Consider the following 17495-nt stretch of genomic DNA (forward strand, 5'->3'; position numbering starts at 1 on the left):
AACTTTTTTTTCCCTCCGATCTACATGATAACAGGAGATTAAAACATTTTCTTGCCAATCACTATAAACTACATGGGGTACTGTGAGATAATGTAAAATTCTCAAATCTGCTTAAAACAGTTTATGTTGTGGTTGTGGGAGCCAGGAGGATGCCAGCCTTACATGAACATCATTGGTGATGTGGCAGAATATATAAACTCCACAAAGGCTATGACCTGGTGTGGGATATGAACAGTGCTATACACTGCTACCCTTCGCTCTCTCCCTATATACTGTATATATATTCATGCAAGCATAGATCAATTTAATTCAACTGGTAGTCCATCATCTTACCTGAAGTAACTCTAAGTCAGAGGCTGTTTCCTGGCCAGGAACAATTTCAGTTAACATTTCTGATATTACAGTGACATTTCCACGGACTATTTCAAGCTCTCCAGAAAGTTTAGCCATCTAGGAGTAAAGAGAAACACAGAATTAATACAAATTACCTTAACACCTGCCAACTTTACACAACTGGGCATATGTTAAAAATATGTTTGTTGGAGCCACCATTTATAAAACAACATAAATAAATGACAGAAAATAGTATGTATAATATACCTGTTCTGATGATGGGACGATTGGTCCTTCAGGGCTGCTTTCATGAGGCTGAACAGTTTGCTCAACAACTGGGAACAATCTCCCACCTTCTGCAGCAGAAGGTGAACCCGGAGTTGTAACTGAATTTTGTCGGGATACAGAATCAAAATTTTGGATACTCTAACAGAAAAAAAAAAAAAAAAACACTATTAGGAAGGAAAAACATACTGTGTTGTTATCAGGCAGAAAAGTTTATGAGATTCTTTTCTAAACAAAGTTTGGACACGTTTAATAGATCTAAAACATATTACTGTTCTCTTTCCATTATGAATGAAAACATTACATTACTACTCTACTTGGAGAAAATAACAAACAATGTGTTCCATGTCTTTATTGATGTTTTATTTGTATACGAGTTTCACCATATGAAATTCAATGCAACCAACACTGTTAAGTAAATAAAATAAAGTAAAACGATTTACCCTTTGTGGTGTATGTATAGGTGATAGTGCATCCAAATCAGTCATGGGGAATTCAAGCCCCTTTCTGCGAAGATCCTCATATACAAAAACTACACCTGTGAGATCTGGTGAGCTACGGAATGCATCAGCCCAGGCCTATAAAATAAGAAAATTATGATGAATGGGAAACAAAGAACACCTCTCAGAATTTATCTACACTTGTATATGGAGTCTTACAGTATATAAGTACTGTATACCTAATATAATTTAATTTTGAAAAAACTTTTGGTCTTTGGGAGAAGTAGCAATAAATATAACTTTATGAGCTTTAAATATGACTATATACTTTTCAGTATCAGTTTAAATGCTCACAACTGCACTCATATTACTAGAGAAGACACTGGACTTACCGGGTTTGAGTATTTTTACCCCAAGGATAGCACATACACAACAAATAGGCCCATCATCACTGAAGTATGATCATCACTGCTGTCCGAGGAATGTCATGTTTAGCTGACTTGGCTATAGACATTTACTAGTGTTAAGTACTGACACACATGGGTATGGCATGTCACTTTTGGGGGCTAATAACAGGTTCACAGGGAAGGATTTAAAGGCAGTACAGCCACTTTATCTATTTTCATATTGTGCTGTCAGAACAAAAGAAAAAGATGATGACCAGTGACCTGCCCCTGAACATGCCTCTTCCGATTCAAAAATACTCCTCAATAGAGGGATTAGCTATTATTTGCTATCAATACTCAGGGGACAGCACCAGTTTCCCCTCACTATTTCCTTTCATCTCAATCTAATACTTTTTAATGCAATTAACTTGGTTTAGTAGTGGTCCCCCCAGCCCCCCTTACCTTGTTTGTTTGTTCTAAATCAGACATATCATTATCCTCATATGCAGGTATATTTATCTTGATGACATTCTTCAGTGCCACGTATACTTAGCTTATGAGGTTTACTGTTGTTTCTGGATGCTAATGTATAACTTCCAGTAGTCTCAGCACTGCTTCTAGGAACAAAGATTCAGTATTACCTGAATTAAGCTGAGCACCTTGTCGTGGACTACAGCTGGTGGATTATTCTTTGGTAAAATTGTTTTGACTAGGACCCCTTCTACAAACTCCCGATTTGCCACTAAAACATGGAAACGGTGGCCGCAGTTCTTCACACAGGCTTCCAACACCTAAGAATCATATAAGGATGCGTGATTAACTTCATATTTTATTTGCACACATACATAAAATAGAGGTGAGAAAAAGTGTGTGAACCTTTTACGATTATCTGCAATCCTATTGACGGGTGGTGGGTGCATCAACGCACTGTAAACAGCACATGCTCCCAACCTATGAATCTTCTTGACAAATGACATTTTTATCACAATAAATAAGAAGAATCTGATTAAACAAAGGAGGCACATTAGTGCTAGTTAGTGAAGCTGTCTCATTGCTCCAGAGTCTTGGAATCAAGTTGTAGTCCAGGAATTGTCTGTGTGGTGTCCAGTGTCCACACATTTTTTTCTGGTTTTCTTTCCTTATCCAAAAAAATGTAAGAGTTAGGTTAAGTAATGCCTCTAGGTTGACCTTACACAGGTTAAGTGTGGTTGTGAATATGATGGATTAATACATGCTTTACACCTAATACTGTGCCAAGATAGGCTACATAACCCTGAACTACATTAATTAGGCTAGACAAGGGGGCTTCACTCGCCTACCTCCGGCATTGGGTATCCTGAAATACATTGTTTGTATATCCGTCAGTCGAGCTCGTTCATTTTGAACCCGTGCCTGCTTTGCTTCCGCAGTTTCAGACGCGCGTTTACTTCACTCCGCAGTGGTGCCACTCACAATATTGTGGTGACGCCTGTGCCTTCACTTCGCAGTAGTGCCACTCACAATATGGCGGTGAAGCCTGTGCCTTCCGTACTTTATGGACCCGTGGGGCCTCCGTAGCCTCTTCCGTTTAAATCTGGGCTGCAGCGCAGAGTCCTCTTATTTGTGTGGCTGTGTCGGTAGTCATTAGCCATGGGCGCGTTGTTGCTTCATTACTCATTCACGTCAGTTGAGCTCTTTCGTTTTTGGGCCGTGACTCCTTCGTGTGCGGTGGATAAGACTTTGCATGCGGTTTATGAGACGCGCGCTGTGCGCGCCTGCGCAGTACGTCTCATGGTCCCATTGCCGTGTCCCTGCGTCCATGCCATCCGGTTTACCATTCTCGGTTAGTAATATGGATTATAAAACTAAAAAAAATAAAACTCTCGGACTGATAAAGACCAACGTCTTTAATTTTTTTTTCTTGCTCTTTCCTGCTGTGATTATGTTTCTTTTCCTTTTTTTTTCTATTTTTCACGATATCCTTCCCCCCCCCCCCCAGGTCTTTAATTATGTATAAGTTAATTCGATTAGTAGTTTTAAGTTTTTTTTACCAGGTTGATTTATCTTGTCTCTCTATTATATAAAAAATCTTGGGATGAGACAAGACTTTTTCAGAGAGACGAGACAACACATTTTCAGAGAGACAATTTCACGTCCCGCGAGACGAGACTTTGTGCCAAGAGATGAATTGAAAATCTAACAGGTCCAAGCGGGGGTGGAAATAAAAGACAAACAGTAGAAAAAGAAAAGACAAAGAGTAGAAGACCATCGTAAAGAGGTTCAAAAAATTGATAGTAAAGTCTGCATTAGCACTAACAAACGGAAATATTACTTGGTGAAATAACGAAACAGCGAAAAGAGATCGAATATATGGACATAGGTGATATGACAGAGCTACTACAAGTTTAATTTCAAAGAAACCACAATTCGGTAAAGTTTATATTTATGATCATGGAGAAGCAACATAGAATCAAAAGAGTTAAACGATTGGACGTATTAGAAATTCTACAACCAATAATGGATACAAATCCATACATCCAAAAGTATCCCAACTTTACACAAAATTTATCTGAAAAACATGCATATATAATAAACCACCATGTGATAAATTTGCAGCGATAATAGTTTCAAAAGATGGAGATATCAAAGACAGAGTTGATATTCATGTTTATCCAAAAGCACAGCACGATTCATAGCAAGAGGCAGATATGGGAAATGACTAGTGCATAGGACCCGCACAGGGGTTGGCAAGTGAAGCGAGCAGGGGGACAGAGCCCCTTAGTTATGTCTTATTTCCATTATGCCTTCTGCCTTCCTTTTACCACTTAAATGCAAGACATTTTTATAATTCTCATGTTTTCCCAGTTTTTAACCTGATTTCTTCTAACTATTCTTTGCTTTGCAATTGCAAACCATTGTCTGGTCAACCTTGTTTATCAGAAAACATCCTCATATTATTTCCAGTCACGAGCAGAGACAACTCTTTCACTAAGCAAATTTTAGGAGAATAACAAAACTAAAAATGTAAAACCGAAAAGCTATTAGAGTAACACTGAAAATGATGCATCTTCAGTTAGATCAAATCTGAAAAATAGATACAGGCAGTAAAACTGAGTAATATACTCATAGGCTGCTTGAAGTGAGGGCAGCAAGAGCTTTGAGAAACACCAGATAGACTCAAACTTCTCATTAGTTTATATGAACCACATATACTGTAGTTTGGACACATATATGACTAAAAGGTGCAAATTAATATCTCAGACTTACTGTTAATGCCAGCATTACTTCTCGGAAGTTCTTATTTCCAACAATCCGCTTTTTCAGAGCCCTGATAGCATCTTTAGGTCTGTGAACACAAAAACATGGACATAATCAGGCAATTTCCAATAAGAAGCTACAACAAATAGTTACAGTAATCCCTCCTCCATCGCGGGGGTTGCGTTCCAGAGCCACCCGCGAAATAAGAAAATCTGCGAAGTAGAAACCATATGTTTATAGCGCTTTGAGTACTGAGAAAAGCGCTATATAAATGTAATGAATTATTATTATTATTATATGGTTATTTTTATATTGTCATGCTTGGGTCACAGATTTGCGCAGAAACACAGGAGGTTGTAGAGAGACAGGAACGTTATTCAAACACTGCAAACAAACATTTGTCTCTTTTTCAAAAGTTTAAACTGTGCTCCATGACAAGACAGAGATGACAGTTCCATCTCACAATTAAAAGAATGCAAACATATCTTCCTCTTCAAGTCAGGGGCAGATGTCAGAGAGAAATAGAAAAAAAGCAAACAAATCAATAGGGCTGTTTAGCTTTTAAGTATGCGAAGCACCGCGGCACAAAGCTGTTGAAGGCGGCAGCTCACACCCCCTCCGTCAGGAGCAGAGAGAGAGAGAGAGAGATAGAGAGCCAGAGAAAAACAAACAAGCACAAATCAATACGTGCCCTTCGAGCTTTTAAGTATGCGAAGCACTGTGCAGCATGTCGCTTCAGGAAGCAGCTTGCACAGAAGGTAGCAACGTGAAGATAATCTTTCAGCATTTTTAGACGAGCGTCCGTATTGTCTAGGTTTGCGAACAGCCCCCCTGCTCAATCCCCCTACGTCAGGATCAGAGAAAGTCAGCGCAAGACAGAGACGGAGAAAAGTAAGTTGGATAGCTTCTCAGCCATCTGCCAATAGCGTCCCTTGTATGAAATCAACTGGGCAAACCAACTGAGGAAGCATGTACCAGAAATTAAAAGATCCATTGTCCGCAGAAATCCGCGAACCAGCAAAAAATCCGCGATATATATTTAAATATGCTTACATATAAAATCCGTGATGGAATGAAGCCGCGAAAGGCGAAGCGCGATATAGCGAGGGATTACTGTAAATCATCCATCCATTATCCAACCCGCTGAATCCGAACACAGGGTCACGGGGGTCTGCTGGAGCCAATCCCAGCCAACACAGGGCACAAGGCAGGAAACAATCCTGGGCAGGGTGCCAACCCACCGCAGGACACACACAAACACACCCACACACCAAGCACACACTAGGGCCAATTTAGAATCGCCAATCCACCTAACCTGCATGTCTTTGGACTGTGGGAGGAAACCGGAGCGCCCGGAGGAAACCCACGCAGACACGGGGAGAACATGCAAACTCCACGCAGGGAGGACCCGGGAAGCGAACCCAGGTCCCCAGATCTCCCAACTGCGAGGCAGCAGCGCTACCCACTGCGCCACCGTGCCGCCTACTGTAAATCAAATAGGAGAAAATACTATGAACAGCAGTCAAATATGAAATGCTGGATGATAAAAAAATTAAAAGCAGAAACTATAAGCATGAAAAGAATTGTGAATACTGTAGAGCAAATTAAATTTAAGATGACATGAAATATTAATGCAGATACAATAAGGTTACAAAATGTACGTTAATAATACCAAAAAAAACATTTTGATAATACACAGATACTTGCAAAATGAAAATTACTGACATTGAAAGATGTTATAGACATTAAGACGTATTTGGCTTACTTGCTTAAACCTTTGCTACTATGTGTTCATATAATGCCACAACAAACAGCCCAAAATACATCAATAACTGAAAAAAAGATGTTTCTAACAGGATTTCAACCGCCACCCTAATTTTTCACTATGGGTCCACTATCCTGTTGACTTATTACCAAAAACAGCCAGTTCTCCAGTTTAGCTAAGCTGATTTTACCATAGAATTTTTTTTTTTTTTCTTAAAGTTTGGACACTGAAATCACTGGCTCCAAATCTTGAAGAAGATGAAGTAAATTACTGTCAAAGAACTCTTTGTCTGCGCTTAGATGAAAGATAACCATATTGATCAATTTCAAATCCTTTCCAGTTTTGCTTTGGATCATTGTCACTAAATTGCTTCTTGATTTTCTGTTCCAGTAATATTTCTTCTGGTTATTGGAACTGTTGATCCTTTTCTGTAAAGCCCTGTTTTCTCAACCTTATTATCCTGGACGTCATACTGTTCCTTCAAAATTGCTTTAGTGTTTTTTGTTATTTACTGATTTCTATTTTAAAATACTTTGGTAGTCTTCCCCCTCAATGATCACAGATTCAAGTAATCTCATGTAATAAATTCAGTTAGTTTTAATTTCACTATAGGTTATGGTATGATGAAAAGTATTGTTGCAGAAACATGTAATATGCAACAATAATATAGTGCAATGGACAATGAAATAATGCAGCAGAAACAAATCGCTAGTCAAAGCAATAACAATACAAACTAGCAATCAGAGGTGGGTAGTAACGAGTTACATTTACTCCGTTACATTTACTTGAGTAACTTTTTTAAAAAATTGTACTTCTAAGAGTAGTTTTACTGCACCATACTTTTTACTTTTACTTGAGTACATTTGTGAAGAAGAAACACTACTCTTACTTCGCTACACTGGGCAAAACTCGACTCGTTACTTTTTTCCCATTATATACACTATATTTTTGCCAGAGAGAAGTCGCCAGTGGATCTACTGCATGACTGTTTCACCAATCAGACGTTGCAATAATCTCATGACTACGATTCACCAATCAGACGGAGCAACAATAATCACATGACTCCGTTTCACCAATCAGACGTTGCCATGCAGTCACATGACCACACACAAACTTCCTGCATCTGCAGTTTGTGAGAGACTTTTAGTCATATGGGGCTCCTGTTCACTGCTAAATGGTCACAGCCTCACTGTAAGAACCTTGAGAGCCAACTCCTGCTGAAGCTTAACCATCACTTCACTGAGTGAAGAACAAGCAGGTTTTAACCAAACATGCACAGACACAGACAGTCATGGTAAAGTGAGACTTCTTGTACGTGCACAAGCTGCCTTGTTCTAATGTTATTTTCTATCAGCTGTGCTATTTGGACGGCAAGTGTGTGACAATGCCGGTCCCCTACAGACTCTTTTCTTTTCTCCTTTTCTTTGATTCCCTCTTCTTTTTTTGTGCCGACCTGTATATATACACTCCCTTCCCCTTGGGCCTTAATCACACGCCGCAGAAAGCCAATGAAGCAACTGAGAACGATCGCACCCGCACGTGCAGGTATAACTTGCTCCAACTACCTCATTAACTCCCCGCGGTCGTGCAATTGCACCTACGAAAAGTGACACGGCTTTATGGATTTGAAACTGGATTTTTTTTTTTTTTTTTGAAGCTGCCGACCCACCACACCACAAAGTGAATATACAGTATTATACTGTCAGTGTACAGTATATCTTGTCACTGTAAGTAGTCTGCACTGTTCAAACATACATGTTACCTACTGTAGGTATTGGCTTCAAAAGCTTTGTTGTGAAAAACTGAGATTTGGAACTTTGTGTTATTTGTGCATCTTTATTTTGTAAAGATGTTATTTATTTGTACTCATTTTTTATTTTATTCTTTGGAAATAGCAGAATTTGCACATTATTTTATATTTCTGTCTGTCTTATTAAAACATTTCTAAAAAATAAATCATTTATTATGTTCAAACAGTTACTCAGTACTTGAGTAGTCTTTACAGCAAATACTTTTCTACTCTTACTTGAGTAATTTTTTGGATGACTACTTTTTACTTCTACTTGAGTAATATTATTTAGAAGTAACGCTACTCTTACTTGAGTACAATTTTTGGCTACTCTACCCACCTCTGCCAGCAATATATGCCAATAAATATGCACCATCTTCAGGTTAAAAATATAAATACATTAAGTATGTGTCAATCATAACAGTAATAACCAGACAACAGAACTGCTGCAGAATTATCAATAATAGATCAACAGCTTAGGAGTCAAAAACTTTCTATAAGTCTGGTGGTGCAGCATCAAATGCCACAATACCACTTGCTGCATGATAAGGAGTAAAACACAGTTATTGAGGATAATCAAGGTTTGCGATATGGTATGGTACTTTCTTTTGATATCTAAGTGCAGACTCCGTGAGTAAATGTGTTACTTTAGCCAGCTGCTGCTTGGCCTTATGGTCTGCCATAGTACAGCTGCCATATTCTACTGGACTTTGAAGGTACTGATCATCTACAAATATTAATGAGGATTTCAGGAGAACACATTACAGACTGATCTCACCCAGTCAACCCAAAAAATACTGCTGATCAACTATGAGATCCTCATTGATATGAACCTCTCAGAAATGACAGGTATTACTCTCTCTTTCTGTAATTGCTACATATGTTAACCAGACCAGACAGATTTTTTTTTTTACCTGACTCAGAAAAGAATTTAACTTCCTCCACAAATACTGATGATCATTTCTGCTCCTTGATTTCAGAGGATGTGTCATGAATCAAGAGGAAAAACTGCAGTGGGCTGAGCACACAGGACCGGGTGTACTTTGATCCTCAGTGTGAAAGTGTTAGATGTGTATTCTTCAAGCATGACAGTCAGAGGTCTAGAAGTCTTCAATTTAATTACAAAGTGTGGTATTTAGTTCTGGGACTATAAGCTTTATAGCTAATATCAGTGAGATAAAAATGGTAAGTGCTCAAGAAAAGTCAATGAAATGTTTGTTTCATGAAAGCAACTAAGAGTTGTGTGGAAGGCTGTGGAAATAGCATCATCTTCTATTGATATGTTTGAGCTGTAGACAAACTAAACAGAGCCCACTGTGTGTGGTAAGCTGAACTTGAAAATGTGTAATGACACACTACTCAAAGCATTTCATTATGATTAAGTTTGGGGACGATGACATTAATTCAGGGACAGGTACAGTAATCCCTCCTCCATCGCGGGGGTTGCGTTCCAGAGCCACCCGCGAAATAAGAAAATCCGCGAAGTAGAAACCATATGTTTATATGGTTATTTTTATATTGTCATGCTTAGGTCACAGATTTGCGCAGAAACACGAGGTTGTAGAGAGACAGGAACATTATTCAATCACTGCAAACAAACTTTTGTCTCTTTTTCAAAAGTTTAAACTGTGCTCATTGACAAGACAGAGATGACAGTTCAGTCTCACAATTAAAAGAATGCAAACATATCTTCCTCTTCAAAGGAGTCAGGAGCAGAGACTGTCATAAAGGCAGAGGAAAATCAATAGGGCTGTTTGGCTTGTAAGTATGCGAAGCACCGCGGCACAAAGCTGTTGAAGGCGGCAGCTCACACCCCCTCCGTCAGGAGCAGAGAGAGAGTGAGAGTGAGATAGAGAGAGACTGATAAAAAAATCAATACGTGCCCTTTGAGCTTTTAAGTATGCGAAGCACCGTGCAGCATAGTTAAAAGCTGCACACAGAAGGTAGCAACGTGAAGATAATCTTTCAGCATTTTCAGACGAGTGTCTGTATCGTCTAGGTGTGCGAACAGCCCCCCTGCTCACACCCCCTACGTCAGGATCACACATAGCGCAAGAGAGAGAGAAAGAAAAGTAAGCTGGGTAGCTTCTCAGCCATCTGCCAATAGCGTCCCTTGTATGAAATCAACTGGGCAAACCAACTGAGGAAGCATGTACCAGAAATTAAAAGACCCATTGTCCTCAGAAACCCGCGAAGCAGCGAAAAATCCGCGACATATATTTAAATATGCTTACATATAAAATCCGCGATGGAGTGAAGCCGGGAAAGGCGAAGCGCGATATAGCGAGGGATTACTGTACATTTTTTTTATACCTTTATTTAACCCGGAAGTCCCATTTACAAGAGAGACCTGACCAGGGTATCAGCCGTACTCACAACATGTTAAAATACAACATATACAATGTAATACACAACATATATTCAATGTACCATATACAATGTGACATACAGCATATACACTGCAATAATATAATCTCCACAATTAAATAGCTACTATAAATAGACACACTGACCTCTTCAGAAAAACAACGACATGTCTCCTTCACTACATTCCTTATGATGCCCTTAAATTCATCAATGGATATAAATGTATCTAATTTTACATCTTTCTGCAAATTATTCCATGTCCATGGTGCATAATAAGAAAATGCACTTTTCCCCAGATCAGTCAAATCCCAGGTACAGTAAAATGCAACCACTTGGAGGAGCGTAACTGGTAACTACTAGAAATAAAATAGTAGCTTACTATGATAAACTGGACGTTTATTCAAAATCACGTTATAGGTAAAAATATACCAATGCTGTTGTCTGTGAGTGGTCAATGATGTCCAACCTCCCAATCATAAAGAATACAATCTATATATATAAAATCCCTATGTGCGTCCAGTTGTCCGTGTGTGGGTGTCTTCTGATGAAGTGCGCATACGCGGGGCACGGTGCGATGCGCAATATTACTGTCAGAGAAAGTCAGAGGCGGAAATACAAACCAGTATTACTGCGAGAGGAAATTAAAGGTACACAATACAGTGACGCATATTACAGCCACATACAAGCCAGTATTACTGTCAGAGGAGATTAAAGGCATATTACCGACGCACACGCCTGTATTACCGCCAGAGAAAATTAAAGGCATATTACGGACGTACAAGCCAGCGGATGTACAACACGGTATCCTTCAATAAGGGCGCGCACAGGCATCCTTCAATAAGGGCGCGCTCAAAAAGGCGAGCCTCAAAAGGGCGACCTCAATTGGGCGCAGTGAATAAAGGCGCGCGTAAATAAAGATCTGCACCTTTGTTGCTCTTCACATATTCCAGAGCCATTTGAACTAAATTATCTATGAACGCCTTTATTCGCCGCGCTAAATTGAGGTTGCCCTTTTGAAGCTCGCCTTTTTGTGCGTGCCCTTATTGAATAGAGCCGTACAAGACAGTATTACTGTCACAGAAAATTAAAGACACAAAATACACGGCGGCAGCCCACGAAGAACAGTCAACTCAGCAAATAAACATCAACAAAAGAAAGGCTGAAAGAAAGAAAAATACGACCAACAAAAAGAATGAGGTCAAAGTCCCTTGCCATTTAATATAGACTGTTCCTACTAATGTTTATGCACTACTGTTCTAGTGCCCGTTATCGTAACGGGCTAAATGACTAGTAATGAATAATATGGTACACTGAATCAAGACTCCGTAAGACAGATGAAGATGCTTGCATATACAATATGCCAACCGTAATCAATCACAGGCAAAAAAAAAGTAGCTTTCACAAATTTTTTCTTGGCATTGAAAGTAAAGCAAGATCCATATCTCTATTATAAAAAAAATCCCGGAAAGGTTAAAGCAGGGCAATGAGACGTGATCTTCTCGGATGACACTTAAAAGACCCCCTTAAAGGACTGGCCACGGAGCTTCTCGCGGGGACCATAGACATGAGACTTGGTGCCAAAAGATTGTCCCAGGGCTGCCTTGCGGGGACATGGAACATGAGATTCTTGCAAGACACGCCCTACTTACAAATAAGAGCATGGCCAGCAAAACACTCAGTCATGTAAAGGCACGTAGCACACACAGATCCTGTGCTCTCAGCACATATAAAGAGTATAAGGACAATATGTTCTAGATGAAATGTCAACAACTAAGCAAAGAAGAAAGAGCAACGTGGAGAAAAGAGACACAGAAGCGTTGGAGAGACAAAAAAGGCAGATAAGAGATTATGAAAGCAGTGGAATTCGAAAGGCTAAAACGAACGATGGCGCGATACACATGCAGAGAAGAGTACATAATATGAAAGCAGTAAAATTCTAAAGTATTGTAGCGTTCTAGCCAAGTTGAATCCTTTTTTGTTTTAAGTGACTGTTAGGTCCGATTGAGGGAGGGCGGAGTACAGCATCGAAGACTGACAGCGGGGTATTAATTGATACAGTAAGGGGGGGGGCGAAAGCCGGGGCAGGAGGGGTTGGAGAGGGTGCTAGAAAGTTGTGTTTGGGGTTACGAAGTCAGTGATTGTTCAAGTAAAACTTTTGTGACACTTTATTACGTCAGTCGCTACAGTATCAAAAAAAAGATAGTAAATATTTTATTAGCGCAAACAAAAGGTAAGTACTCATCAGAACCAGATGTAATTGAAAAAACAGCAGGACAAATCGAGGTCAGAAATAAAAGGCAAAGAGTAGAAAACAAAGTCTTTTTGCCTTCGCAGCATTCAATGCACAAAACGTGGATTTACACAATAATGGACCATATGCTATGAGAATCTGTGGTCCCGCACCAGTTAATGCAACGACAAGTTTAATTTCAAAGAATACACAATTCGGCCTGGTGTATATTTATGATCACGGAGAAGCTACGTAAATTTTCACAAGCGACAAGAAAGATGATGTATATATTCCGCAAATAACATTAGACACCAAAGGAGATCATGATGTGCCATTTGAATTAAAATGTTTACAGTTTACCATGAGAATAGCTTTTGCTATGACAATTAACAAATCACACAGACAAACATTAGAAAAAGTCGGATTATTTATTAGAGAAACAGAAACAATATTCACTCAGGGGCAGTTATACGTTGCATTGTCACAATGTGTCTCCAAAAACGGAATCAAAATTCAATGCAATCTTAGTTTCTAAAATAAAAACTAATCTTCACCTTCAGCTTCCTAACTAATGTAGCTATATGTACTTTAAATAAAAGTTTATCACCTATCCATATTCCCAGACACTTATATGAAGGTACCCTTTCAATAGATTTACCACTGACTGTGAAAATCCAAAGATTATCTAATAACTGCAAATGAGCTTTTGAAAAGACCATAAATTTTGTTTTCCAAGCATTTAAAACCAATTTTTAGCTCAACAAAGTAGTCTGTTTTGATATAAATGCAATATGAAGTTCATTCACTGCCAGCATTATAGAAGAAGATTAAGTAATGTATAAATAACAGTATCATCAGCCTAGAGATACAGTATATTTTTGTTTGAATGTCCTTACCTAGGTCATTTATAAAACCAGAGAACAGAATAGGACCCAGAATGGAGCCCTGGGGGACACACCTTTGGTTATCTCTAGAACAGTGTTTCCCAAACTCAGTCCCGGGGGCCCACTGTGGCTGCAGGTTTTTGTTCCAACCACATTCCTAATCAGTGACAACACCTGAAAACACTGAGCTCATTTAATTAGCTGGTATATTTTTTTTCTTTTATTCGACATTCAGAAATGCTTTTCTGAACCTAGAATTAGAGAAGACAACAAAACCACCAGCTAATTAAATTAGATCAGCATTATCAGTTGTTGTCACTGATTATGAATTTAGCTGGAAAAAAAACCTGCAGCCACAGTGGGACCCCAGGACCGAGTTTGAGAACCCCTGCTCTAGAAAATCTGATTTGTGGCCCTTTGCATAAGCACACTGCATTCAACCTGCAACATAATTTCTGGACCATTTAACAGTGTTAGGATCAAAACCAACATTCCTGAGTCTGTTCAACAACAATTCATGGTCCACTGAATCAAACGCTTTAGATAGATCTACAAATAAGGCAGCACAATGCTCTTTTCTATCCAAGGCACCAATAAGATCATTTGTCACAGCCATAGCAGCAATAATAGTACTGTGACCAGACCTAAAACCAGATTGAAACTCATTTAAAATGTTATTATCAAGTTGAAACTATTTAAACTGCAGATTGACTTCAGATTCAAGGTAGTGATTCATATCTGAGTGGTCTCCTCCTTTAAGTAGGGAGAAAATATAAGCAGCTTTCCAAACTTTAAGTATGGAATTGGATACAAGACTCAGATTAAAAATGTAACAGGTTCAGCAATAATACAGTATTTGCTGCCACCTTTAAGAGATAAGGATCTCAAGAAGGTATTGTAACCTGAGCGAGGGACAAGCTATAGATGTTACTGAAGATGACCACTGTCTATTCAAAAAAAATGCTCAGAGTACATGGCCTAAAATGTTGCCTGGACAGCAGTTTTATGAGTGTTCACCTTCATTAGAAATATCCTTGCTTTGTCTATGGTCACTGCAAAGGTTCAGGAAGAAGGAGCTGTTGATACCACTATTGGAAGATTGTGATTTGTAAGGAATAAAGTTGAACAAGAGTGCTGCCACTCAATGTTGGTGAATAACAGATTACCATACTTTTAAACACAATTGTGTAAAAAGCAGAATGACACCTCATCACATATTGGATATGCAAAAACAGAAGCATACATTATAGATTGGTAGAACTTTATTTGTCCCCAGGGGAAAATTTGGCAACCTGCTGAACTCACTTCAGAGTGTCAGAGACCATTCTTATCAACACTTGGCACAAGGAAGAAATCAAATGATGAGACCAAAAAAAAAAAAAAAAAAAACAACACACTTCTGAAGGATCCAATGACAGAAAGAGAAGTTACTGTTAATCAGGTAAGGATGCTAGTAATTCTGCAGCTTTCCAGAATTATTTCAAGATACACAATAATTTCAGAGACTACACACTATTTTTTGAGCATGTAATAACACATCAAAACTGTTCTCCTTTTTGTGATGCTGGTAAATGTTCTAGTCAATGCATGCATATATATATATATATATATATATATATATATATATATATATATATACACAGTGGTGTGAAAAACTATTTGCCCCCTTCCTGATTTCTTATTCTTTTGCATGTTTGTCACACAAAATGTTTCTGATCATCAAACACATTTAACCATTAGTCAAATATAACACAAGTAAACACAAAATGCAGTTTGTAAATGGTGGATTTTATTATTTAGGGAGAAAAAAAAATCCAAACCTACATGGCCCTGTGTGAAAAAGTAATTGCCCCCTGAACCTAATAACTGGTTGGGCCACCCTTAGCAGCAATAACTGCAATCAAGCGTTTGCGATAACTTGCAATGAGTCTTTTACAGCGCTCTGGAGGAATTTTGGCCCACTCATCTTTGCAAAATTGTTGTAATTCAGCTTTATTTGAGGGTTTTCTAGCATGAACCGCCTTTTTAAGGTCATGCCATAGCATCTCAATTGGATTCAGGTCAGGACTTTGACTAGGCCACTCCAAAGTCTTCAGTTTGTTTTTCTTCAGCCATTCAGAGGTGGATTTGCTGGTGTGTTTTGGGTCATTGTCCTGTTGCAGCACCCAAGATCGCTTCAGCTTGAGTTGACGAACAGATGGCCGGACATTCTCCTTCAGGATTTTTTGGTAGACAGTAGAATTCATGGTTCCATCTATCACAGCAAGCCTTCCAGGTCCTGAAGCAGCAAAACAACCCCAGACCATCACACTACCACCACCATATTTTACTGTTGGTATGATGTTCTTTTTCTGAAATGCTGTGTTCCTTTTACACCAGATGTAACGGGATATTTGCCTTCCAAAAAGTTCAACTTTTGACTCATCAGTCCACAAGGTATTTTCCCAAAAGTCTTGGCAATCATTGAGATGTTTCTTAGCAAAATTGAGACGAGCCCTAATGTTCTTTTTGCTTAACAGTGGTTTGCGTCTTGGAAATCTGCCATGCAGGCCGTTTTTGCCCAGTCTCTTTCTTATGGTGGAGTCGTGAACACTGACCTTAATTGAGGCAAGTGAGGCCTGCAGTTCTTTAGACGTTGTCCTGGGGTCTTTTGTGACCTCTCGGATGAGTCGTCTCTGCGCTCTTGGGGTAATTTTGGTCGGCCGGCCACTCCTGGGAAGGTTCACCACTGTTCCATGTTTTTGCCATTTGTGGATAATGGCTCTCACTGTGGTTCGCTGGAGTCCCAAAGCTTTAGAAATGGCTTTATAACCTTTACCAGACTGATAGATCTCAATTACTTCTGTTCTCATTTGTTCCTGAATTTCTTTGGATCTTGGCATGATGTCTAGCTTTTGAGGTGCTTTTGGTCTACTTCTCTGTGTCAGGCAGCTCCTATTTAAGTGATTTCTTGATTGAAACAGGTGTGGCAGTAATCAGGCCTGGGGGGTGGCTACGGAAATTGAACTCAGGTGTGATACACCACAGTTAGGTTATTTTTTAACAAGGGGGCAATTACTTTTTCACACAGGGCCATGTAGGTTTGGATTTTTTTTTCTCCCTAAATAATAAAAACCATCATTTAAAAACTGCATTTTGTGTTTACTTGTGTTATATTTGACTAATGGTTAAATGTGTTTGATGATCAGAAACATTTTGTGTGACAAACATGCAAAAGAATAAGAAATCTGGAAGGGGGCAAATAGTTTTTCACACCACTGTATATATATATACTAGCAAAATACCCGCGCTTCGCAGCAGAGAAGTAGTGTGTTAAAGAGGTTATGTAAACATATATATATACATAAACATATATACTTATATACATATCTACATATACACATATCTACATATATACATATATATATATATATATATATATACATAAAGACATCCACATATATATACATATATCAACATATATATACACATACATATACACACATACATACATACACACATATTATATATATATAAATATATATACAGTGGTGTGAAAAACTATTTGCCCCCTTCCTGATTTCTTATTCTTTTGCATGTTTGTCACACAAAATGTTTCTGATCATCAAACACATTTAACCATTAGTCAAATATAACACAAGTAAACACAAAATGCAGTTTTTAAATGATGGTGTTTATTATTTAGGGAGAAAAAAAATCCAAACCTACATGGTCGTGTGTGAAAAAGTAATTGCCCCCTTGTTAAAAAATAACCTAACTGTGGTGTATCACACCTGAGT

General features: G+C 38.7%; 1 protein-coding gene across 2 annotated transcripts in view; it reads right to left on the minus strand.

Moving 5' to 3' along the window:
• Positions 1-17495, minus strand: part of tom1 (target of myb1 membrane trafficking protein) — a 121603-nt gene that overhangs the window by 47668 nt on the left and 56440 nt on the right. For both annotated transcript variants that reach the window (XM_051934693.1, XM_051934694.1), the window contains exons 3-7: positions 4691-4769; positions 2086-2235; positions 1062-1196; positions 601-759; positions 334-450 (exon numbers count right to left, since the gene is read on the minus strand). In XM_051934693.1, coding sequence (XP_051790653.1) covers positions 334-450; positions 601-759; positions 1062-1196; positions 2086-2235; positions 4691-4769 — 640 coding nt within the window. The remainder of the gene's footprint in view (positions 1-333; positions 451-600; positions 760-1061; positions 1197-2085; positions 2236-4690; positions 4770-17495) is intronic.

The sequence above is a fragment of the Erpetoichthys calabaricus genome, chromosome 12, assembly GCF_900747795.2.
Source record: "Erpetoichthys calabaricus chromosome 12, fErpCal1.3, whole genome shotgun sequence".
NCBI lineage: Eukaryota > Metazoa > Chordata > Cladistia > Polypteriformes > Polypteridae > Erpetoichthys > Erpetoichthys calabaricus.